This window comes from Scomber japonicus, chromosome 6 (assembly GCF_027409825.1).
Source record: "Scomber japonicus isolate fScoJap1 chromosome 6, fScoJap1.pri, whole genome shotgun sequence".
NCBI classification, from domain to species: Eukaryota; Metazoa; Chordata; class Actinopteri; order Scombriformes; family Scombridae; genus Scomber; species Scomber japonicus.
This window is the reverse complement of record NC_070583.1, coordinates 13,882,424-13,909,318: the sequence shown is the minus strand read 5'-3', so window position 1 is coordinate 13,909,318 and position 26,895 is coordinate 13,882,424. Positions and strand designations below refer to the sequence as shown.

Below are 26,895 nucleotides of genomic sequence, written 5' to 3'. Positions count from 1 at the left end.
AGTTTTACACAATACACAAGCTACAAATTCAAACATGCATACTGCACATCAACACTCACACATTGAAGTGACCCGCTTACAGGTCTGTCAGCAAAATATGTTTTATGTGTTTCCAGCTGGTTTAATGCCCACAGGTGGCAGCCATACGGGAAACATCTACACCATTCATGGTAATGTGGTATGTACTGTAACCAATCGGCTTTTGGGCTCTGTGATGATATGGCTGTATGCCTTTCTTATATAATCATGATACAGTTCATCCACACAGGACATGCATTATGGCAGAGTTGGCCAATGACAACACCACTTTCTTATAAACCCTCTTTTTCTAAGACACATTGAATTATTCTTTTTCTTGCTACATAACAATTCCCCCAAACATTTTTTTAATAACAAATGCAGTCTAGTTTATCATTTTTATTTGCAAACATGATTCTGTTGAAAGTCTCTCGCTGTCTCTCAGCTTGTTTGTCTCAGTGATCAAACCATAACAGAGATGAATAAAATGTTGAATTTCTTTGGGTAACACAATATTTTTCACAGATTTTTGCTAAAATTCCTGGAATAATGACTCAGTTGCTATTTGATCTGCACGCTTTAATGTGGTACCACTTGAGAGATTAGAATCTGTGCTTTGATCAGATCTCCACTGCTTGTTACTGTGGTAACGGTTATGAGACACATGCCTATCCTCTTTTCCTCTCCAGACCATGTTTTCACAACTTTGGATCAAGCAAAGAATGGCTGAGCAATGTGTGTGTGTGTACTTTGCAAGTTCGTGGATAACTGAGTCATCCACATTAGACTGTTAACAATTTGACATGAAACTGGATTTCTGTGGTTCTTAGGGCTGCCTTAAAATTAATCCGGAACTGTTGTCATAGCAACTCAATGCTTAATCCCAAAATCATTACAAACACATTTTCAGATACAAATGTCTTACTCACTGAAAGTTCTAATGAAGAGATGCTGATTTGATTTTAAATGAGCACACGGAGGTTCTTGATAAAACATTATGATATACTGGTGTAAATATCTCAATGTAATTGTTATAATCAAGGCATAGCCATAATTATACATGATAAAATATAGCAATTAATTGAAAGTTTGTACATGAAAAATTAACCACAGATCTCACTTTGCTGCCTCACGTTTACCGATTAAAGCTGCTTTTTGAGATTCAATTTTCATTTTTGAGCTGGTAGGTTTTTGGGTTAATTTTCAGTCAGTCTTGCAGTCTAACCACATTCACTGATTATATCTAGTTGTTTATCAGTGGAAACAGTAAAACATGACAACCACTGTTTCACAATCCAAATACTTAGTATCATAAAAGACTAAAGACGCATTTTTTCTTTTATTATCAACCAATGGATGAATCAACCAACTTATCAACCAAGCTCTGTCTATTCCTTTAATGACCCCCCCCCCAATGTTCAGGTCCTTTGACAACAGTCTAGCAAAAAAGTCAAGTCAATACTTATTTAGAGACAAAAGACATTTAGAAGATATTTACTGTGATTAAAAAGTGGTTCTGTACAGCAGCTTTGCTACTCTTACCCTTTTCTCACACAGCTTCCTTTCTCTGTATGAATGAAGAAAGCTTTTCTATTCAGATAACAAGAGTGTGTTTCACTAAGTTTTCCAGAGTGAGTAAACAGACACAATGAGAGAAAGACACAGGCCGACAGAAAGACAGAGGGAGGGGGGATGTGAGTGGGAGAGGGGGCAGATCCTAAAATCCCATGAGGAAGTCATTATTTCCATCCCCTTGAAAACACACACACACACACACATACACACACATACACACACACACACACACACACACACACACACACGATAATACACAGTTCACACTCACATTATACAGAGGCACGTAAATAAACACACACGCATGCACGCACGCACGCACACACACACACACAAAAACCATCTCTGCATGGGGCAGAAATCAGTAAAGTTTATCTACCCTGCTTCCTCCCCCTTCCATTACCCTCACCCCCTCTCTCTTTCTCCCTCTCTGTGAGTTGCAGGAGCTACAGTTATATCTGATTACGACACGCTGGCTACCTCCAACGACGCATTACTCACCGCCTCACTCACAAGCTGGCGCGCTGCGCTTACATTTATGTACTTGAGAGAGCCAAATGTTTTCACAAGGACGGACATTTTAAGTTTAAGTTTTCTAACATTTGTTCATTTATTGAAGGAATATTTTCTGATGTTTGAGTGTCCAGTTTTGTGTAATAATGGGGTTTAAATGTTGTAACAGAGTTTTCATGGTAAATGTAAGTTTGAGCTTAGATGAGTTTAGGACTGAAGTATAGTTGTGTTTTATTATGACTCAGATCTTATTTTTTAAATTTTGGCTGTGGTTAATAATAACTCTGTACTCCCTATTGTACAGTAATTCCTGTAAAAGCAGAAACATTGCCAGTCTGACAGAGTAAGAAAAAGACGACCAGTGAAACAGTCACGCAGGATTTAAACAAAGTCCTGGGTGAACAGAAAAATTACCTAAAATGTTTCAATTATCTATCACGGTTTATTGACCAGTTAACTAGTCTCAACTTCCTACTCCTATACAATACTTTCAGGTTTACCTGCAAATAATGTGGTTGGGATAATCTGACTAAATTGTTGATTTGTTTACAACCAGACTGATTTTATGACTGGTCCTTCCTAGACTGATTATCTTAATTTGATATGCTGTCATAACTGATTCAGATGATGGTCAAAGTAGGGACCCAATTGTGGCTGTGGGGTCCCTGGTTTGGGTCAGGAATGTTGTTTCCCTTCTCTCTTCAGTCTTTTCCGTCATCTCTCCACTGTCAGCTCTCTAATTAAAGGCATAAGATGCACCCAAAAAGTTGTTGTAAATTGGAATAATCCTTTAAGAATCGACATCAGCTCATGGTTAATATATGGGTTGTGAGTTTATGGATAAATATGGTAAAGTCAATGGAAAGTTCTTAAACAATATTGTACAGTAATAAATATGCACGTGTGTGTCCATGGGAGAGAGTTTATGTGTGTCACTCTGGTTGGACTACTCCACACTGCCTGGCTTCCTGCCAAAGGATTGCTCAGCATTTGACAAAAAAACAGGAGGGGTATGGGGGGGGCAGGGGGAGACAGAGAGAGAGAGAGAGAGAGAGAGAGAGAGAGAGAGAGAGAGAGAGAGAGAGAGAGAGAGAGAGAGGGAGAGAGAGGGTGGGGAAGAGTCATTAGGGAGGAGGGACAAATACTGTATGAGGGAGTGAGGGGTTGAAAAAGAGAGTGGTGGACCTGGAGTACTGTAGACACTGAGACAGACAGATAAAAGCAGCACAGACAAACACAACACACAACCTGACTGAAGCTCCCTCTCACATGCAGACACACACGTATACACACACACATAAGTAAAGACAGAAAAACAGGTAGACAGCAGAGCGGACCTAAAACTCACCAGAAAACACTCATTCATTCCCACACACATACATACATTTCTCTTTCAGGCACTCAGTCAGCAGCAACAGCAGCAGCAACAGCAGTATGTTTCGGCGGAGGCTCCCCCAGGCAGTGTGCGTGCTGTTGGTGTGTGTGTGTCTGGCTCTCGCCTATGAGGATGATATCGAGGTCGACTATGCTGACACCTACTACAATGAAATCACAGATGGAGAGACACCAGAACGTAAGTGTTAAATCATTTGTTTATGTGTCGTAAGGTTTATTTGACAGAGATTTTTAGATGACCATAATTGTAATTTAATTAAATTCTGGGTGAAATAATTTCCTTCAGGTTTTATGCATGCTTTAGTGTGAGAGGTAAGATCAGGACATTCGATTTAATGTCCTTAGAAGTTCAGTCTGTCAATATCTGACATGCTGACAGTGACGAAATATGTCTTATGCGCCGTCTTATGTATTAAGATAAGAGAATCCTTTAACAGTGCCATGATGGGGAAATTTACAAAATGAAGAAAACAGGAGAGATAGAGGAGAAACAAAGGAACAAGTGCAATACTCTTGCAGTTGCAGTCCAATAATACAGCAGAGAAAGAGAGTGGAAAAGACATTTGGAGCGTTTGTGGTTTGGTTTAGTGAATTTAAATCCATTTATCAGCTGATTAATTGATTCATTTGTATTAAAAAAGTGAAAACGTTGCTGCTTTTCGTATGAGGGAGTCACAGCGGTTAGATGTCATGTTCTCTTGGGGTCAATTTTGTCCTTGTGGTGCCAGAGCATGTGCTGTACTGTATACAGACTACTAGCAGAGACAGAGTTTGCGTATGAGACCAGCAGTATCAAAGAATATGCTGAGCCAGAAAAGCACGGGGCTTTTTTTCAGCTGCCAACCAGGACCAACACATATTACAGCATGAATGACTGGTCACCAATCACCAAAACGCTGCATCATTATGAAATTCTTCTCTCAGCTGTTTTGGAAAGCATAGCTGTTTTTTTGTGAGGTATAATAGAGAGTGAATGCAAGAATGTGTGCATAAAAGGAAGAGCGTGCGACAGAATGAGTGTGTGAGTGTGTTTTCATTTGTTTGTTGTTTTAAACCTGGCAGGAGGTATAATTGCAGCGCCAACAGTTAACAGGCTGCTCTGGGCACTGCTGCCTGCAAAGTGATTAAAGCTGATTGAAGAAGGCAACAATGAGAGTGGCTTGAACAAATCACAATACAAGCACAATACACACATATTGCAGCGCCGTAGAGAAAAAAAGAGGTGGTGAAAACATGCTAATTTGTTTATGACTGCCAAAAGCATCAGTAGGACAGAAAGAAATAAACACACTGGATAAAGAAGAAAAAGTAAGTCACGTGAGTTAAGTACAGTGAGTATGCAGGTATGTGAGGAAGGGCAGAGGTCAAAGCCTGAAGGAAGATGCAGCTCCTTGCTTCTGAAGTGGTACACTCCCTGAATCTTGTAGAGGAATTTGAATTAATGAGGGCAACATAGGAGATGTAACTCTGAGGAGAATAACAGGCTAACCACATGTAGCAATGCACATAAACTTACAAATAGAACAGACTTTTGGTAAAAGGTGGGTAAAGATTATACTTCCACTCCACAATACAGTAGATTCATTTGTATATGTACTATTTGGATGGTGTCTTATGACCTGAAGGGTGGTTTGTCTTTTTTTGAAAGACATAAAAATTCATTAATTAATTCCCCCTACATTTTAATCAATAAAATGAGAGTGGCAGTCAGACTCTAAATATGAGTACCATATAGTGTGCACAGTAGTAATGTAACTAAAATGAGAGGTAACTGCAGTGGCAGGATTTACTCTGTATCAGGTTGACAGTGTCCGCTGGGTTAAAAAAAAGAGTAAGCAATTTTGTTCTCTTTTTTTCTGCTTCACTCACAGAGCCATCAAAATCATTTATAAACTTCTGTCTGACCCGCTTTTTTTTAATTTGGTAAGTCACTTCCAAGCAGAGGGACCTCTCAACCTCTGGAACAGGCAGCCAAAACAAAACCTGCAGTCCTGTGATAATACCTCTCCAGAATACTTTAGTGGGTATAAACAGAGTTTGAGAGGCTCAAAAGTTAATCAGAACAGTGTGTTTGACGGCTTTTCTCGCTCCCCAATTGCTTTGCCCTGTGGTTTTGTTCTATCATCCTCTCCTTATCCATGTTTCTCTTTATTCTTGTTATCTCTCACCAGGTCTTCCCTTTCCCTTTCCTCATCTCTCGTTACTTGTTCACACAAAAAGCCAGATGATCTTGCAGGAGAAGCAGTCAATTGTCCCCTTTCCTTCTCACGATCTTATCTCTGTCCTGACAGGTTGACTTCCTCTCATCTATGCTCTTCATTTTACCTGCCACTCAACCAACTTTCTCTATTTTTTCTGACTATTCACAGTATTCTCCTCTCCCAGCAGACTGCAAAAAAACAGATTTTTAGAAAATGTATGACTTGAAGGTTGCTCTCACAGTCAAAGTATGTTAAACTCTGCATCACTCTTCTGTAGTTAAGGCATAATAAAAAGGGGTTTCTCTCTCTCTCTCTCTCTCACTACCATCCCTATCTCCAGCCACACCAAGCGCAGCCCCCTGCAGTTCTCCAGACCTGACCAAATGGGATAAAATGTTCTCGATGCTGGAGAACAGTCAGATGAGGGAGACCATGCTGCTTCAGTATGCCGATGACATCGTCAAGGTGGAGATGGGGTCGCTGCGTGGGGAAATGCTCAGGTTGGTTGGACTGAATGAATCAGTGGTCACTGTGATGATGGTTTGTTTTTATGATGATTGCAATGTTAGCAAAAAATGTCTCAAAGATCGTATAATATAGTGAGTCAGGATTGAAACTGAAACTTGGATATCAGTTACTGTTTCACTATCTCAGATCATATTACAATAAGTGCTTGTGAAATATTTCTCTGAGTATATGTTTATCTATTGACTTGTTGAGCCATTATTTTAACTCTGAGTTCAAATATCTTAAAGGTTTCTATGGTTTACTACACTGGGGATCAAGGTTTAAAACTGTGATGTGAAAATACAAGTATTGCTATTATTGATCCATTGACATATTAAAGACTAGGGCTGTAACTACCAATTATTTTAATTATCCAAAAGGTTGGTAAATAGGTATTCATTTTGCCATTGCAGTAGACAAAGAAAACTAAAAAGTATATTTAAGAAACTAACACCAGTGTTTTTATGAGTAAATGGAAACATGGAATTAATTTCAGGCTAAATTCAAGGTTAAAGAAGCTTTGTTATAGAAGCTTAAAGCTCTTAAGATCCCTGAAGGAAATCGTTTACATTGGTTCTTTGGTCAGGTTTGTAGCCCAATACGGTGGCTCCTGTGGGGTTGCGGTGGAGACAGCAGGAAGAAGGATGGCCATGCAGCTGGAGGCCCGCCTCAGAGAAACCCTGGAGCGCATCAAGTCGGGAGATCACACTTCTGCCGCTGCTGGTGGGAATTCTGTCGGGAATTCAAACACCCTGGAGGCGATGTTACAACAGCTTCTCTCTGCAGCGCGAACGCAAGCGTCCCGACTTGCCAAGCTGGAGACCAGTTGCTTCAGTAGCCCAGGAACTGGGATGGGGCTGAATTCAAAGACAAGATTCCAGCGTCCAGAGGGCGGACGGGCTGGGCACCAGGAGCAGGAGGTCACATCACGGGAAGTGGCTCTGGAAGCGGCGCTCGCTCAGCTGCAGCAGACAAGAATGGAGCTCGAGGAGGGGCTGAGGTCATCAAGGCAGAGATATTTACCCGCAGGTAAGATATCCAACTTTTCATCTTTCTCTCACCTCAGCAATCTATGTGTCATCCTGTTTCTGTTTCTTTGTATTTGTCTTGACCTCTCTTAAGAGTGCCAAACAACCTTCCGTCTTCAATTTTTTCCTGGGTTGACACATTCAGGTCACGCTTCAAGTAGAAGAATGAGACGCCCCTCTGTCAGGCCTTCAGAATGTCCAACGACTAATAATGCTAACTAACTTCTCCGCCTATTCTGTCTTTCTCCAGGCGTATTATCCTTCTCAAGTAGCAACCTATCCTGTTCCCTTCACTTACGAATATTATTCTCTGTCAATATGACCAAGTCAAACTTTTGAGAGGACATGCTAACAGGCAGGTACGGAATCAGGTGTACAACACTTGGTTTAAAATGGACACTGGGGGATTGAAAATTCATCCTTCAAACTAAACATTTGCCTTGCCTTCAGCTATTTGCATTAACAGATATATAAACATAAAGATAAGGATAATACACAAGCACAGCCTTTGGACAGAAATCCTACTGGACTGACAAATTATTCCTAGATCTAGTTCAACTAAAGCTTCCACTTTGGTATACAATCCATCCCTGAGAAAGCAACTGACTAATACTGTGAGTTATATGAGTAAGCATGAGTAATAAAACATGGACCAGGTAATTTAACTGTAATTTAATTTCCTTGAACTGATTCATCAAGGAAAAAAACACCTGAAAAAAGTAAACGTTATATTACTCATTTCTGTGACCCCAGCATTCACATACACATGCAAAGACACCTTTACAGTCCACAAATGTCAATCTGGCCTACATATAGACCAGAGGGAGGTGTAATCATTAGCTGGTCACCACAAAAACCACACCAAAGCACGCTGAGAAAGCAGAACCAGATGGGAACTATCATGAGCACACACACTCTGTGCACTCAAAATGTCTTTTTTCACCATTATTCTCTGAGTGGCAGAAACCTGAGACAAATGTAACATCAATATTTGGGATCGCCGGTTTTAGTAGAGTAGGAGTGTGTCTGCTAACTGGAGGGTGGCTGAGAGAGAGAGGGGGAGAAAGGGAAAACAGGCCAAGACAGAGAGAGAGAGAGAAATGAGAGCCAGAATTTTGAATGGAGAGAAAAACCCACTAAAGACAATGAATAAATCTGTAAAATGGATGCAAATTTGGAAGATAAGCACTTTCCACATTTTTTAAGTGTCTGAAGTTTGTACCCCCTACAGAGCTCAACTGCACAAAATGTATTTACTCTACTTTGTATTGTGTAATGGAGGTTAAATGGAAAGGCTTCACTCAGAGAAACAGAGTTGTTAGTGAGTATTTTAAATGTGTAAAAACAAGAAGAAGAACAGGAAGAGAGTCAAATCCAATGAACCAAATGACCAAAGGGGGAGGTGTGTTTGTGTGTTGGTGAGGCAGGAAAGAAACTCATCATGATTCATGATCTCATATAAACTGAACCACAACTGCGTCTCATTCAACCCTACTTATATATCCAATGCTGCCACCAGATGCACCTTTTCAAAGTGTTCTGCACTATGTGGCTTGAGAAGCATCTGCAGAAGTCTAAATCTATTTTGTGTGGCCCCAGTCAATGGATAGTGTATCTCTCTTATACAGCAACAAACTCACACTATATGAGAGGGGAGATTGAGGCTCATCTTCAAACCCAATTTAATGCCCAGGATCCAATTTATCTTTAATCATTATGTTGTTAACATCTAACTTTAACTGCCCTTAAAACAGAAACAAACATAACAACAGCAACAACAATAACAACAACAACAACCCAGATGATATCAAACACTATTCTTCATCATCACTGGCTCCCTGTTAAAACACAAAGTTAAAACTGATGTGTTGTTATTGATAGAGCACTTTTTTTTAGTGGTCATAACTAGAAAATCGCTATATAAAGTACAGTCCATTTACCATTTACCCTTTGGATGGACTGTGTTGTGTAAAGGATGCTACATTTAAAAACTTAAAAACTTGATTATTATTACCCCAGAATGTGATCAATTGTGGGATGATATACTTCAAACTAGTTTATATTGTTGTTAGGACATCCAGCAACAGCTCAAGATGGGTAGACTTAAAATAAATTGTATTCTGTTGTCTGTGACCTGCACATTCAATGACTTAGCTGTCACTGCTCAGAAAAATGAAGTACAATGAGATGCTTCTTGTTAAGTGACAATGACCTCTGTTACCTTTCCATGTTGCATAGGTTGTGAGATGGCGCTTCTCTTCCCCATGCGTTCCCGTCGTATCTACACTTCTGTTGTACCAGACGCCCCTCTTTCACTGTCCTCCTTCACCGTCTGCCTGTGGTTCAAGCCCACCACCGTCTCCAATAAAACCGTGCTGTTCTCCTATGGCAACCGTCGGAACCCGTATGAGATCCAGTTGCTGCTCGGCCAAACTTCGGCCTTCTTCACGATCGGGGGAGAGGCTCACCTGGTGGAGGCACGGGGTGTGGTGAACCCAGGAGGCGCATCAGAATGGATCCACCTATGTGGAGCTTGGTCGTCCAAGCAGGGCCTGGCGTCTCTTTGGGCAGGTGGGAAAAAGGTGACCTCCACACCTGGAGTGGCTGAGGGACACGTCCTACCCGACGGAGGTTCACTCCAGCTGGGGCAGGAAAGGAATGGCTGCTGCCCTCTGTCTCCAGGGAGTGGGAACGGGGTGCCAGGGTTTGAGGGAGGGTTCGACCCCAAGCTGGCATTCGCAGGAAAGATGACAGGAGTGAACATGTGGGACAGGGTGCTGTCAGAGGAAGAGATCTCCCATCTGGCTTTGAAAGAGGGCCAGGGCTGCGAGCGGAGGGGCAACATGGTGGCATGGGGCGTGACGGAGATGGTGCCACATGGAGGTGCTCAGTTCATCAACTAACAGACTCATCAGCATCGTCATAGTCATCGGGAACATCAGCAACATCGCAATAAGCTTTCATGCTAAAACTGAGGAAACAACTGCTTGCTTTTTCATTATCATCTTTGTCCTCATAGTTTAATGTCTTAACTTTTGTGTTGCTATCAAGATTGTCTTGTTTTTCATCATCTTCATCATCTTCATCACTTTCATTACCATGAACAGTAATGCTGCAATGAACTCTCCTGGATGTGACGCAATCAACTGAGAGTAAATCAATGCTATGAGAGACTGAAATTCATTTTATACCTCTTGAACCGAGGCCTTAACGCACACATGCTGCACTCAATGACACACACACACACACACACACACACACACCTTAGAAAACTTGTATTGTAGCAGGAAATGTGATGCAGGAATTTACCAATGACTTAATTACAGTGCAGGAAAGACCTAGAGTCCGTTGATAAAGTGAACAGGGTTCTGAGCCAGTAAACAGGAATAATCACCAGACAGCCATGCAGGAGAGGAAATTAAGAGTTCACAGACAGTTACAAGACTATTATCTTGTAATTGCAGCGTGGTGTACTTTTAGAGTAACAATGCCTTTTCCCCCTTTCAAGATTTGTACAAGATTTTAATCTAATTTCAAAACAAAGCCTGTTTTGCCATAAAGAGTTTGCTATCCTACATTTGCAGTCTTTCAGGTACAATGATTAGAAACTGAAGACTAGTCAGGTGTTACAACTGAAAGCAGATGTACCACACTAATGTTAGAAATGTGAGAAACATTTTGTAATTTAATGTGCAGCACAACATATGATCTATCAAACACTTGTGTGGCTGAAAACTGCTGTACTTGCTTCATTTCAAGCATTGCCAACTAGTAACTCTAGAAATAGCCTCAAAGAAAGTTGTAGAAATTATTTTAGTTTAGTAGACTTTTTCCAAAACGTGTAATCATGGACATGTTTACATTCATATGAGTTATCTAATTTTATTTGTGCTTTGTTAGTTGTTTTTTTCACTAGTTTTCCTTTAATATATGTTTGTCTCCTTTTTTGATACTGCATTAAGTAATGAGAGTAAAATTGTTATATTTGTCATTTGAGATTGACATTGTTTTTATGAATTTGATAAAAAAAAAAAAACTGAGGACAATGTTTACACAGTCTAATCTTTTATGAACTGAATTTTATTGTATTATACTGTACATTTCTTTTGTTGTTCTTGTTAATGATGTTAACAAGTGAAATTGAATGTATTTTGTACATAAATATATTTTACATAACATTGGTTGGATGAATGGAGAGTGATGTATGAATAAAGATTTCAAGTTAGAGTGTATTTCCTTGTTTGACAATCAGTGTTTTCATTTTCTTTTCTATTTCTAAATCTTATTAAGGCAGTCTTGCAACTGTTTGGTTAAAAATAAGCTGCTCACAGCCTTTAAACAGTAACATTCGTCTTCTGTACCTGTATCTTTGTCTCTCAACTTTGCTTTTGCTCATGGTTTTTGAGTTTTTTCATTTTCTTTTTTTAAAGCAAAAAGAACACTCACAAATGAAAAGTTAATATTAGCAAACTTTAGACATGTACTGAGTTAGGTTTCTGACTTTTTGACTCTTCTCTCCTTTTTCTATTGTTACATCATGTTTTAGTATTTAGCATTAAACCTTAATTGTCCCCTGTGGTTGTTCAATTTCACTCACAGACATGGAAAATCATAATGAATGTTGAGACATGACATGTGAGAGGAAAATATCACTGTGCAAATCATTAAAAAGTCATCTGAATGACTCCCCATATCTTAAAATGAAACACATCTATCCCAGATTGACAAAGCACCCACCTAAGGACTCACTAAATGGTCTAATGAGTATGAAGATTATTTTTGGGTCAACAACGTCTTAAAAGAACATCAAACGAGAGAAAATCTTTTGGAAGAATGGTGTTCATCTACATCTTGTGTTGCTTTTTTTTGCTTTCATGTATCACCCATCTGTAGATACATTCATAATTCAAGATATACGATATAAAGACAAGTCTGTCTGAGAAGATTAATAAATGAATGAAATGCAAGTTGTTTGTGACTAGCATATGTTTATAGTTTACTGTGGCACATTCAGGTATGTGCCCATTAGTGAAATATCACAGGTGTCTCCTGCAACTACAACCTTTGTGACCTGTTACGAAACAGAAATGTCACCTTTAACAACCCCCCCACCTCCCTCCCGCCTTTTCTTAACTTTACAAGAAAGTTTACAGTAAGTACATGTGTTTCGCAGCGGGGGACCCAGAAAGACGTATTACTTTGACAGATGATGCATTCCAAACTTTACTGTTACCTTAAAATATCAGGTTTTCCATAGAGAAGGAAGGAACTCTTGGCTCTAAAGCCCTATATGGGGCCACAGCAGCACCATATGTTTCTGTGAGCAGGTACAGCTGTGAGTGTGTGTGTGTGTGTGTGTGTGTGTATGTATGTATGTATGTATATTTAAAAGTTGGCCGAGTCCTGTCGTGACTTACTGTAGCAGGCTGTAAAACCTTCACATAAAACCTGTTGGCTTCCTTTAACTAGTAAACACACACACACACACACACACATACACACATCCTCATGAACCTTACAGTGCAGTTCAAGCTTTAGTATCAGACACTTATGCTTGTATAACCAACGCATCACACCCTCCATCGTCAACCTCAACCAAACCCCATTACATCAGCTCACTTCCTGAACAGATTGCTGCTAGGAGAGACAGAGAGGTCATCTGTTATTGCTTCAATGAGCAGCGTGTGTGTGTGTGGACGTTTCTGACTGCTTACGTGTGTTTGCAGTCTTGTGTTTATGTAGTGCTGTGTTTATGTTGAGGTTTCAACAAGGAGAAGAGAACTAGTAGAGGGTCCAGGATTGTTAAAACGCAACATGAGGGTGAAACTTTCAGAGAGAAGTGGATGAGCCCCAGCAGTGAACTGCAGTAGGGGGTAAAAATTTAAAACTGCCAAGGCTGCATTAAACACTGCCCAAGGAAACATAAATCTGAACTTTTTATGATAAAACCCTCAAGCCTTGTTCACTTTCATCCTCGCTCCACTCTCAGTATGTGTGTGTCGGTGTGTGTGTGTGTCATATTCCAGCTTTAATAAGGCCCACCATCAAGTTCATCACCTCCTGTCAAGCTGGATCACAGCCGCTGGGAGCTTTAGTGAATATTTGCAAACAACTTTCTGTCTCTCTAATCTTCTCCTCCCTCCCCCTTTTCTCATTCTTCACGTTTTCCAAGTGCACAGACGTGGACCAGCTTTCTTTGTGACTGTGTGTATCATTCTGTTTAATTATACTGTAATGTGATACTATGTGGTGACTTGAGTGCCGTAAATGTATTGGAAAGTAATTTCAGGGACAAAGTTTTGAAACAAAACATTATGACCAAATCTCAGTTGACCATTAAGCTGCCATTAACTTGACAGGAGTGTGTGGACTAACACGTGTGAAATATTCAAATGAAATGTATTTAAATTACACACTGTTACATCTTTGTTAGCTTCTCAAATGAGCTGAGTTTAACTTTGGCGTACGTCCCGGTGCATGAAGAGTCATTCGGTCACGCAAAGTAACACCATGACAGTGCTGGACAGCTAAATATAATAATATTTCATATAAATATTAACTAAAAATATATACCTTTATTTAAATGGAAAAACAGTCAAATCAGGAAAAAGAGCAACTTTAACCCTGAACCCTTACAAGGTTCTGCAACAGTAAATTATACATCTGAAGCCACCCTGCTCTTGGTTAAAATTCACAAAATCCAAAAAAGGGGATGCTTTGGCACTACAGTGGAACAAACAATATCAGTAACAACCCGAGATGACAGTTGTACAGTAGCTGGTCAGGTAGATACAAATGCCCCCAGACATAATCCATTTGTTTGTTTGTTTGTTTTGTTGTTAGAATAAATATCTTGTCAATGGGGCATTAGCTACTTTGATGTAATGAAAGAAATGTAATAGCTTTGTATTTCTGGAGAAAAACTGGGAAGCTTAGCATATTGCAGCCATTACAGGAAATGTTTCTTAATGGACTTTCACATTGAACTTTTAATACAAGACCCTAATGAGAAATGAGTCTGGTGTTCATGGGATTGATAAAGCTAATTAGAAAAATACGTAATTCCGGGTATCCTGTTGGCAGGGACAATATATTATCTCTATTTTCACCCACATATTTAGGAAACAAAGGTGCAAGATGTCTTCCAACTATTTGACACTCTAAGCCCAAAACCTGGCGAAACTTCACTTGCAAACCGAACCAGACAGCAGAGAGCTAAGCTGTTTCATGTGCTGAGCTGCTGGCAGAAAATGTGCTCGGTGGGAGCATCACCATGGTGGGTGCCTCACTCTGGTGCAGTGTGAGGTGATTAGCATCACGTGCTAGTGTGTTATTTCTGTGTGTGTGTGTGTGTGTGTGAGGTTAGTTCAACATGATGCCAAAAGTACAAATTGATTTACACATATAAATGCACACTGAGCCATGCAAAAAGCATGTTCACTATGAGAAAAAGAGAAAGTAAAGCTGTTCTCTGTGTTCTAATAAGTGAAGCCCTGCTGTTCGTCTGTGTGTGGGAGTGTGTGTGTGTGTGTGTGTGTTCATGTACATGTGTGTGAAAGCCTGAGGGGTAAACAGATCTCCATTAGGCTGTGCTAACTACAGCTCTTTAGGGAACTATACTACATACTAATGAGCTTGAACAGCCTATGTGTTGAAAAAAGGGTTAAAAGGGCAGGAAAATGGTTTCAGGGAATATCTTTCTTTAACCACTGACCAGGGGTCAGCTGGGTTTCCCTCTTTGACCTTAACTGTTAAGAAGGGAAGTTGAAGACAATGATGCAGATCAATGCCTGAGGAGAATTTCACCTTAAACTCCTGAAGGATTTTCAGAGCATTTTTGTTCTGATTTTAGAGTCACTTCCTCACAAAGTGTAGCTGCATTCTTATTATTTTGTCACTGGAAAATCACATTTGTTTTACTTCAATTGTTGTGGGGCTCAATGGGCAAATGGTCTATTAACTGTGTGATTTACAAAATCAGAGTTTGTGACATATGTGAGGGAAGTTACATCAGTTCATGAATACAAGAACACATGTGAACAAGTTGCAACAGCAATTAACCTGTTTTATATGTTTTGTAGTAAAGTAGAGAAAAGAGACACAGGGACAAAAATAAACTACCCAAGCCAAACAGTTATTGTAATTTTATCCCCAAATTAACTACTTGTTACGTATGAATTTCCATGCTGCATCAAAGTAAAAAGCTAACATTGAAATGATTTCTAACAGCTGCTATTTACCATCATTATAATCCTCAAGGAGCTAGCAAATATTATAATAGTATTCACTCCTGCTCATAAAGACTGAGACTTACCACCACAACTAGTGATTACAACAGTAGTCAATTTTTCCACTCCAGTAAAATAGTTAATTCCATTGTTGCTAGTTTGAAGCAGACCCTCAAAGTTAGAGCATTCCTTCTATAGGTCAAACCAACATACTCAACATCAACAACGGCATAACAACAATAGTGCATATGGACTTGTTCATCATTCTTATGCAGAGCTTTCCTCTTTCTGTGCCACTCTTTCTCTTTATAGTTTGAGCTACACAAAAGGCACACGACCACACACACATCTTCCTAAGTGTGTTAAAAGATATGTATCTATCTGGGTCAGAAAAACTCAGAGAGGAGAGTAAAGAAGTGGGGTGAAATTGCACAGCACTGGATGTTTGTGTGCATTTATGTCCATATGTATGCAAAGCATGTATACATAATAAAATATTCATCATTTCCTACCTCCCAGCACACTGAGTGCTATGGCCTCTGTGTGTTCAGCCAGTAGATCAGCTTTGGCTATAGCGGCCAGAGAGAGATAACTGGACATGTTCCTGCTCAGCTCCCAGTTCCCTCTCTGCAGGAACCGTACAGCTACTGGGACGGCCAGCACCATGACCGAAGGACAACTGTAGTTCTGAGGGGACAGAAGCAGAGGCACAGTAGTCTTTATATATTCAGGGAAAAACACTTTATTAAAAGGTGCTATATGTAAGAATAGCCCCAGTCCAGCCTGTCCCTGTCCGTGTCTGGACACTACAGTGACTCTCTATCGCCTCTTGAGGTACAAAGTGGTATTATGAGACAAGGTAGGCCGGGGAATAACATTATACATAGAATCTTTAACACTAAGTAATTCTTTGCATTTTAAGCCAGCAAAATGATCAGCAGTGATGCAAAGCATATTTTCAATTTGATTTCATGAGTAAAAACATGTGAAAATACTGGTATGGTCCTTAAAGCTGACTAACTTGTTCCATATTTTAGTATTACCAACACAACTAACTGTTTTTTGTTGTTGTTTTTTTTTTCAAATCAATGATGGAGGGTATAACTACAATACAAAACAAGACAGAACAGGAGAACACTGAGCAGCTGGCATTGACAGAAGCATGAATTTGTTTGATGGAGATCCAGGTATCTCTATTCCTGCATGTGTCCATAGAGAGAAGAGACAGCAAAGGCAGTTTTATTTTTACAGTGCTGGTCTCTATTTCTCATTATCTACAATGGCTAAGAAGCACAGACGCCTGATCTTTGGCACTCAACAGCAAGCCATTTAATAGATATTTTGTCATTTCAGACAAACAGCCATGATTAACATTTTCCTCAAACAATGCAATTACAAGTGACAGATTAAAACAGGCTAAGACCATCATAAAATGATGCAAGTATAAAAAATAAAGGAAGGAGGGAGGGAGTGTTTTGTTTGTATTTGAGGATGCAGCCCCATCCAGAAGTGTGTCATTTGTCATTTACAGACATGTGCACGAGGAAGATGATTTGGAATGCACTAGCACCCTCAACAGGAGAGTCTGAGATCTGCTTGAACTTGAGCTTTGCTGATCCATCTCACACAGACCACACACATATATACACACTGTCAAATATAATACTCTTTTTTGTTGGCTTTGAGTCTGCAGCTTTGGTCTTCATATTTTTAATCTATTTTTCCATGGAACATTTTATTGATACTGAAGTCACTGACACTGCTATACCTCTTTTCTGCCACATGATGGCAGTGCAGACAACACTTACTAAAAAAGGTTTTTCCACCAATCAATCAATCCAATATATCTAATCACTTTCTAATTTTAGTGCACTGGAATGCTAGAAAAACAACAACAACAATAACAACAACCTCAAACTGCAAAATCAATAGTACCTGCTGTGACACAACCTGCTGTGTTATTATTAGAGCTTTTAGCTGACTGTCTTATTGTACCGTTATATGACAAGCTACATGATATACTCAGTCTGCATTTGAAAGTGGTAAACACAACATATACTGTAGAGTCAATACTCCCTGCTGTCTGCAGTGGGCATACGGTGAGTCAATAGGGGGACCCCCAGCATGTTCCTCATGTATGAATGCACAGATGCATTAATCTGTCTCCTCTCACTCTCTTTTATCCTACTGCAAAGAGTCACTTCAACATCAGGCTTTGCTCAGATCAAGCAAATCACATATTAAAAAAAACACAAAAGGATGGATGGATGTGTTGGAGATAAGCAGCGTCTTAACAATATCCAACTGCCTACAGTCTGTTCCCTGCATCTCTCCTCATCTCTGTGGGATTTTCAGTGGAAGGGTGAGAGGAGTGTTTGTGCATCTGCAGATTCAAAATGACAGGAAGTCAAAGCGAGAATAGAGGAGACAAGAGGAGAGATGAAGATAGTCAGAGGGTAAGGTAAGGTGAGAAAGAAAGAGACAGGAAAACAGGTACAGTGAAGGAAAGATAAAAAAAGATAGAGAGACAGAAAAAGGGGAAGAGAGAGAGGTTATCCCTTGATAACAGTTGGAGTTAGGACATCAGAGCCAGGAGTGTCTTACCTCTGTGTGCGTGTGTGTGTGTGTGTGTGTGTGTGTGTGTGTGTGTGTGTGTGTGTGTGTGTGCGTGTGTATGGATGCCTTTCTTAAAAATTCTGTCTCATTACGGTGGTATTACGCACATTCCCATTCCCACAGGAAATAGGCAGAGGGAGAGAGAGAAGGTGGAGGAGATAAAATCCCTCTGCTTTTAAGCCTTTCAGCTGTTTATGTCTGACTGGAAAAGATTAGATTTAGATTTTGAAGACCTTCGGCAGTGATTATATAAAGTATATTTGCTCTTAAAGCAAAAATCCACCTTGGGATATGATGCATGATGTATCATTAATTTCTGATACTCAATGTTTTTCCTCTACTTTAACAACAAGCAAACAATAAAATAGAATAACAAAATGTATTACTAGTATTTGTGTGTTGGTGTAGACCTAGATTCTATCAATGCTGCTAATGAAATCTGTGCTTAACTGAAAAAGCCCAGTTTAAATTATTGTCATGTTTCACTTCAAGCTCAAGCAGCTCCATTAACAAAATTTGGACATATCTTGTCATTATTAACTCAAACCAGGCTTCAACAGTCTTGCATAAAGTACATAAGCAACCCAGATCAGTTGATTGTTAGGGAAAACTAGAGCAGTGTTCTTCTCAGCAGCGGCTGATGAAACAGTTTGGAGAATATAAAGGAGCCATCACCAAAAAGGACAACACTGCCGCAATTAACAAGGCAAGAAAGATGACTTGGCAAAGAAAATGCTGATAGATTAAATACACAAGTTACACTAGCCTACTCATTGTTTTAGTTGTATTTGTTAATAAATGATATTCTGTAAGACTGTGGCTATATTATCAGTAGACTAAATAGTCTCCGATGTATGGTGTAGGCTAGTTTAGGAGATCTAACGTGCATGTACTGTTAATTAGCCTAATTTGGTGAGTTTAAAGCCTTTCTGACCTAGTAACTCTTAGCCTACATTCAGTCTTGTCTGTTTCATCTCAACAGGAGCCATCTCCAACAGCCAACAAAAGAACATGCCAAGTGAAAATTAAGCATAAAAATATTTTCCAGAGTGGTAAGTAGCACTGCAAATGTGAATTGTTGATCTGAAAATATATACCATTTTAGCAACCAAAAGAACGCCACTGCTACTGACTGGGGACCTCCACCTAAGGACTTCAGACCCACAGAGGAGCTACCATTAATTGGGGGAGCTAACTAATAAAGGGAATAAAGGGGGGCAAGGGGGAGCAATATAAAGTTATTGTCTACTACTTTTCCTCAACAGGTATTAGTCTCCTCAATGGTAAAAACGGTACGCAACGATACACTACATGCCTACTAGCTCCCCCAATTCAAGATGCCAAGGCTTACCTGACCCATGAGTAGTTCTTACTTTGTAAAAACTGTGCAGCTTATGCAATTCTTTCTTTTGCTTTAACAAATGCAGTGTTCTTCTATTTGCAGCCCCATATTTAGGGCCCTTGATGAGGGGACTATTTCTGCAGTCACAGAAATGCCAGAGGTAAGATCAAATGTGAAATGTTTTGGATGTGTCTGCATTCTTCATATTATGTAAAATCATACGTCTTGCTGCAGGACATGAACGGAACAACAGGAGCCTCAGCAAGGAGTGAAGTAAGTAATTATTTACAGTGCATCCGGAAGGTATTCACACTCCTTCACTTTCCTCACAGTATGTTATGTCACAGCCTTATTCCAAATTGGATTAAATTCAATCTACACACAATACCCCACAATGACAAAGCGAAAAACGTTTTTTAGAAATTCTTGCAAATTGAGTAAAAATAAAAAACTAAAATATCACATGTACAAATTGTGGGAAAAGTGAAGGGTGTGAATACTTTCCGGATGCACTGTATATTGGTATTAACAATTACATAATTGGCTACTCTTTGAAACATTTTCTCTTTCACAGGATGCCATATACAAGTGCCACTGTTTGTTAGCATTGAAAGAAACTGGACATCAGCTATCAAAAGTTCAAGATTAAGAAGTTGCCATTTGAGATAAAGAAATTGGATAAGGATGTAAGTATAAATTTAAAGACAGCAGAAGGTCATGGTATGGACATTATTTTTTTGCTGGTTTGGACAACACTAGACAACACAAATAAATGACATGTTGCTGAAATGTGCAAACACCATGTGAGTGGTGTCAACAGGTGCAGTTTGTGTGAAGGTATGAATTGTACAGTATGTGCAGTTTGAGCTTCAGGCAAAACAAAAACAGTATTTTTTTCACACATCACTAAAAGCAATGCCTTGTGTGTATCTGATCCTTGTGTTCAGTGTGTGTGTGTGTGTGTGTGTGTGTGTGTGTGTGTGTGTGTGTGTGTGTGTGTGTGTGTGTGTGTGTGTGTGGTGTGAATGTGTACCTGCAGGATACAGCTGGTGATGTCTGAGGCTATCTTGGCGTGCGGTGTGTCCTCTGTGTTTTCACCTTGTGGGGTGAGGTTATGTTCCAGACACGACTCCCACAGTCCCACCAGTGCCGTGCTGTGTCGTTCGATGGAGCCTGTCTCCCTTATGGCAGTAGTTATGCGCGTTATGCAAATCTCCACAACAGCCTGGTCATTGTCATTGGTCAGATAGTCCTGAAAGTAAGAATACAATGATAAATTAAGGACAAAACATGAATAATTTGTATAATTTGCCCTGGAGCATTTTAAATGAAAGTAATCTATGCATGTGCTGGTTACACCTGTCTAATCATTCCTACTGACCGGAGAGCAGGAGATGGTCTTGATCTGGTCCAGGGCCTGAGACAGGCAGTCTTCGATCTCTGCATCCTCCAGAGAAAACAGATCACCCGCTCTGGACAGATCCCTCTGGCCCAGGACCTGGCTGAACAGCTGATGCATCCTGGTCTTGGTTGAGGACTCTTTGCAGACCAGTTTGGGACTGTTTAAGATCCCTTAATTGACAATGAATATATCCACAACATAATAATCCAAGAAAATCTTAAATAGATTTTAGATTTTTACCTTTAAAGTGTCCTTTGCATCATGATCCCAAGTGGGTAGAAAGCAAAGTTATTTTATTTATTTATTTGAGTTATTCCAAGTCCTGTGAATCCACTCTAGGTAAAATAACTAAGAATCCACAGATAAATACTGAACATTAATAATACATCAGGATCTATTAAATGTAGGAAATTCTGTTTTAAAATCCTCTTCACTACTGTCCAGGTTCAGGTACGTTAGACCCGTTTGGCCCAGTGTTTTTCTGGGTCTGCCTGAGGCCTGTTACCATGGAGACAAGGCATATTCTGGAGAAGGCAGTCCTGCCACAGCAGAGTCCTGCAGGAGAGGAGGGAGAAAGAGAGGAGGGACATGAAATTAACTACATACAAAGTAATATTTTGTCAAGAAATAGATGAGGCAGCTGAGAGTGATTAAATCACTTTTGAGCCAGTAAGAGAGGCTACGGAGGTTTAATTCGGGATTTTAATTAGTTATTTTCTGTCTCAAGACAATCAAAACACGGACTGACAGAAGTGGTTGCAAGTCAATATTGTATGACTAACAGTACAAAGTCAGCACACAGTATACTGCAGGTAAACCACTGTTAGTTCCATATAGGCTTCATGTGAAAATGACATTCATAAACATTGTTTGAGGTGTTTTAAAATATCTATCCAAAACACTTTTGCTCTACAGAATACTGCTCCAGAACAATCACTAATAGAGATCCACTTATTGAAGGGGCATCTCTGTTATAAAACCTGTCAAACATATACAACTAAAATGTCAACATAATACACAACAGAATAGTCCCAAATATTGATCCTTCATTTAAGCACCATGGGCTTGTGTTGGCATCACTGACGCACAGGTTTGAGGTTTTTCCAAAGGAATTCAACATTGTTGATTTAGAGTCTTTAACAGCAGTTTTTTCGTGATATAATTTTCAACATGATAAGATTTATCAGTTTGCTGAATCGACTTTGTTTAAATGAAAGTGGACACATACAAACTCTTTGTGAGAAGTAGTGATGCCCTTAATGCAACTGAATCAGAGATCCTACAATTTTCACTAATAGGACAGGTTGGAAAATTTCATATTAAATTTCAAATATATGATTACCTTTTAAATATTATTCAAATTAAACCAGTATCTGAAATATCATCACTACCACCTTGATATCAGTTAATATGTGAACTTCTTATTTGCAGGCAGACTGACTTGCTTATTAAGGGATTACAGACAACCATTTTTCACTCATTCTTCTTTACAGACATGCTTGATTTCATACTTGTTTATTTGATTAGTTTAGTTATATTTATCTTCTTTGTTGGTATAAGTTAAAACCTTTTTAGATTGTGTATTGTGTCACTCTTGTAAAGCTGTGTTAACAGAACAATAACAATAGTGTGAGGGAATATCACTCCTTTACTGTCTTTCCACCTTTTCTATTCCTCTCTTTTTTCTCTTCAATTTCCTGCCCTCTCTCCACAGGTGCAACAAGTGTAAGTTAATATGTGATACAGCTAAATGAGTTCTTGGTAATATGTGACATATCTGCTACAAAATCATACGTACCTACCAAAATTCACACACGCACGCATGCACGCACGCAGGCACGCACGCACGCACGCACACACACGCACACACACACACACACACACACACACACACACACACACACACACACACACACACACACACACACACACACACACACACACTGTAGGAAGTTTTCAGGTCACAGAGATGCTTGTTTAAACTGTGCAGCCTCAGTGACATGTTGGGTGACGTAGTGTACTGTAAATCCAGTCCGTATTCTGTAGTATTAGTTTGAATCCAGCAAATATGCCAAAACCATGATTAAATGAACAGTCTTCAAAATGTTAAACTGTCTCAATATATTTATAAATGTATAATTTGTTATATTCTTACTATACTTTTCAGTTATTATTACTGTAATAGTAATTAATAAATACATTTAATGGTTCACTGAAAAGGCAGTTTCCTGTTACAATATGAATGAATGGGCTTAGAGTCGAGGGAATCCAAATATGCCATGTTAACCATTCACTTGGCATTATTGCTGTTTCTGTCAAGCCCAATTAAACATTAAAATATTAACATTAGAAAGTCAGAGGGAAGTTTTACACAAACACACACACACACACACACACACGCACACACACACACACACACATAATAAGCATACATGTACAGATTATGCTTATATTCACACTAACCCTAACCCTCCTCACACATAAAAACACAAATTCCGGTTTCCAGTGATGTTAACAAAGATTCAAACTCACACAGACTTCCTATAAAGCAGCCACCCAGCCTGTCTGCTGCCTCTGATCATGGTGACTTTGCTCAGCACTGAACTCTGCCTCCCTTCAGAGGCTCAGCAGTTAAGCGTATGTATCTGTGTCATTGTCTGCCGTTCTGCACCCGAGTTTCCCTCCACAATCAGACATTATCTCATCCTCACACCATTTCTCTGAAATCCACATTGGCACGAACCCAAACTAGACCAAAGGCAGGCACAAAGCAGAGCACTTGGGAGACCGTTATCTCTCCTGCCAAGCCGGTGACGGCCATGAAACCCGCCTATTGCCAGGATACCACATCAGGAATTCTTATTGGTCAAAGCCAGGCCTCTGGCACCAAAACAACAAAACAACCATAAATGAGGGTTAGCTGTCACACACAGGCAGACATACATGCATCTATTGTCTTAGGTGTGCAAAGCCTACCTATATTTCTGTATTAATACTTGAATTATGTAACAACAATACAACCTACTGAATTAGGGCTGGCTATCAAACCCTTTTGGTACCAACTGAATTGAAAGTCCACAGAGCTGATTGTAATTGTATTAATTACTCTTTGCTAATTTCTGATTTAAATAAATTAAAGTAATTGTCCATATTCTACACTTCATTTGATTTTTTAAAGAAGTTATTGTATACCCTTTTGTGTTTGGACATAATTTAACATTTGGTAAGTTTAGCTTTGTGATTGTTTTTGTAGAAATGCATTAAATAATAATTAATATTAAGATTATACTAAGAAATAAGAAAGGAGAGAGGAGAAAAGTGGTAAAAAGAGAGTGAGGACCAAAAGGCGGGAGATGAAGAGGCAGGGAGAGAGATGAAGAGTATCAGAAAGAGACAGCCGGAGAGGAAGAGGAAAGAGATTTGGACAAACATTCTCAGAATGACAGAGAGTGGCAGTGAGCAACAGACTGAAAGAAAGCCAGGTGGATCATGTTTCGGTGTCCTGAATTCCCTGTGTAACTTGCAGACGACTCAAATACTGAGCTTCCATTATTCTACCTGAATGCCTCACTGGCACTCACATGCACTAACACACATAGAGTATATACAGTGTGGTGTATACACTCCCATCTCACTGATGAACTGTTGTGTTTGTGTATTGTACCCTTTCCTGCCCTCACTATCAATATGCCAAACCTCCCCGAGTGTGTGCCTGTGTGTGTGTGTGTGTGTGTGTGTCTGTGTATATATATATGAATGTAGAAGCGGAAGAAAAAATGGGCCTGAGGAATTTGAGTTCTTAAACAATCAGCTAGTTACTATTAATCACCCGGCTACGGCTCAGCAAGCTCAGGAATGCAGCCTTCACACACACACACACACACACACACACACACACACACACACACACACACACAGATACTTTGACGTATCAGCTTTATAGTTCATAATGAACTTCTAATTTTCACATTTCTTGAGGTGTTGTCTGTTATTTTTTCTGCAAATTCTTCAGCAACAAAACTTCCAGTAAAATTAAATCTCCAGCATGCTGCAGGAGAGCGGTGAGTGGGGCACTGGGTGAGGGGTGACAGGGGGTGCATGCTGGGGGGTTAGTGTGATGGTTAGGGGCTATGTGAGGACAATGTGACTGAAGGGTCTCTCTCTCTATCTAGAGAGAGGGAGAGTGGGAGAGAGCGAGAGAGGCCCTTCAGTCTCAGAGAGAGAGAGAGAGAGAGAGAGAGAGAGAGAGAGAGAGAGAGAGAGAGAGAGAGAGAGAGAGAGAGAGAGAGAGAGAGAGAGAGAGAGAGAAAAAACACTGGCTCTTTTGTATGACCAATAAGACAGACCACCCCTCCATACTTCCCTCCCCCATCTCCCTCTTTCTCTCTCTCTCTCTGCTCAGTCGGCCCTATCCTTCTGTGTAACATGCACCTGCTTGGCCTGCAAGACATCTCAAACACACACACACACGCACACACACACACACACACACACACACACACACACACACACACACACAGACTTTTCTAAATACCTTAGAAAAGAGCTGGGTGAAAGGGAGAGACAGGAGGGAACTACAGAAGAAAAAAAGCCCTGCATTCCTCAGTTTTCTCTATGTATGAAAGTATGAATTAAACAGCAGCATGTGGTAGAAATATACCCTCTTTTCCTTTTTTCCCTTTCTGAAACACTAACTCAAGAAATTTCTCTTCTCTTTCTTTCCTTTCTTTTCTTTCAGTCCTTATTTATGCACATACTTATTATGTGTATTTGAGAGTGGGGCTAAAAGAAGAAGGGGGGGGGGGCAGAGTAGAGGCAGCCTGAACCCTGTTGGAAAGCTGCTTTTCAAAAAACTGTTTGAAGCTCCTCTTTGCACACCATTAAGAGAAAGATAGATATGCCCAACTGGCCATTTTTCTGAGAATCAAAATCCCTCTGGAAATACATCACTTGGATGTCAACTGATTAGAGATGGGATTGAAAAAAAAAGATATAACGATATTTCACCTTGCGCTAAGTATCAATTAACCTTTTTTGTAAAAAAATGGGATCGCTCAGAATAGATTCAGCTACTTTGGCTTACAACTTCCAGAGCACCACTACCCTGCACCTCCAATGAACAGACTGGTGACAGTGAAATGAATGAAATGCAACAAAACCAGCCATGAACAGCTGCCGTCAGTCCATGCTGGAAACATAGAGTCTGCTGGACCTGCTTTCACTGTCACGAGAAGCACATTCAGAAGCCCTTTGTAAAATTGCCTGCATGGTATATACAGTGTCTCACAAAAGTGAGTACACCCCTCACTTTTTTGCAAATATTTTATTAAATCTTTTCATGGGTCAACACTATAGAAATGAAACGTTGATATAAGTGTACATCTTGTATAGCTTATAGATTTACTGTTGAATTGTATCAAAGTTTCATTTATATAGTGTTGTCCCATGAAAAGATATAATAAAATATTTGCAAAAATGTGAGGGGTGTACTCACTTTTGTGAGATACTGTATGTTGTATATGTTGTAGCAGAGCTGGCAGCTTGCTTGGAGGCATGGAGAGCTTCTCGTAGTAGAACCTCTCTGTGGGCGAGTATCAGTATTCTACCATGCTATTTATGTTTATGTTAATGTTACTGTTGTCACTTGTCAGCCCTGAATATTTTTAAAGTTCTGAATACATTGAAGGTAGCAATCAGTGGATCATCTATTGTGTTTACTGCCAATGAAAAGGAATAAATTCATGGTTATAAGCACAACATCCTATCTATGGTGTCTCTTATTAGGCTTAATGTTAATAACACTGCTAGCAGCTCTCTAAGAGGCATAATGGATAACTGTTACCGAACATTGTGATAGTATCGTATTGTGAGTTCATCTGTGATTCCCATGATCCCTATTACTGATATATATACTTGCTTGTATTGGGGTTTCAGGGTTTGTTGCAGTATATGTTAAACTCTTTTGTCAGTCTAAAGATGGTACATTAACCTTTTTAAATGTGTGTACAATGTTTGTTCATTCTGATTAACATGTTTAAAAATGTGTGTTAACTTAATTTTCAGAACAAAA

General features: G+C 39.7%; 2 protein-coding genes across 4 annotated transcripts in view; one reads left to right on the top strand and one right to left on the bottom strand.

Annotated features, from left to right (window-relative positions):
• The window catches only part of veph1 (ventricular zone expressed PH domain-containing 1), a 66,588-nt gene extending 45,646 nt beyond the window's left edge, over positions 1 to 20,942 (bottom strand). For all 3 annotated transcript variants that reach the window (XM_053320428.1, XM_053320427.1, XM_053320426.1), the window contains exons 1-3: positions 20,805 to 20,942; positions 20,457 to 20,675; positions 15,978 to 16,152 (exon numbers count right to left, since the gene is read on the bottom strand). In XM_053320428.1, coding sequence (XP_053176403.1) covers positions 15,978 to 16,152; positions 20,457 to 20,675; positions 20,805 to 20,942 — 532 coding nt within the window. The remainder of the gene's footprint in view (positions 1 to 15,977; positions 16,153 to 20,456; positions 20,676 to 20,804) is intronic.
• On the top strand, positions 3,541 to 10,140 carry ptx3a (pentraxin 3, long a). The gene is made up of 4 exons (XM_053320430.1): positions 3,541 to 3,679; positions 6,043 to 6,202; positions 6,796 to 7,238; positions 9,476 to 10,140. Exons 1-4 carry the CDS (start codon positions 3,541 to 3,543, stop codon positions 10,138 to 10,140), a joined length of 1,407 nt encoding a protein of 468 aa, XP_053176405.1.
• Positions 20,943 to 26,895: the final 5,953 nt, after the last annotated feature.

Bases quoted from the DNA above. Each gene is read 5' to 3' on its own strand.
- ptx3a (XM_053320430.1), top strand. From the start codon at position 3,541: ATGTTTCGGCGGAGGCTCCCCCAGGCAGTGTGCGTGCTGTTGGTGTGT. The intron at 6,203-6,795 runs GTTGGTTGGACT...TTCTTTGGTCAG, and splicing joins CTGCGTGGGGAAATGCTCAG to GTTTGTAGCCCAATACGGTG. The intron at 7,239-9,475 runs GTAAGATATCCA...CATGTTGCATAG, and splicing joins GCAGAGATATTTACCCGCAG to GTTGTGAGATGGCGCTTCTC.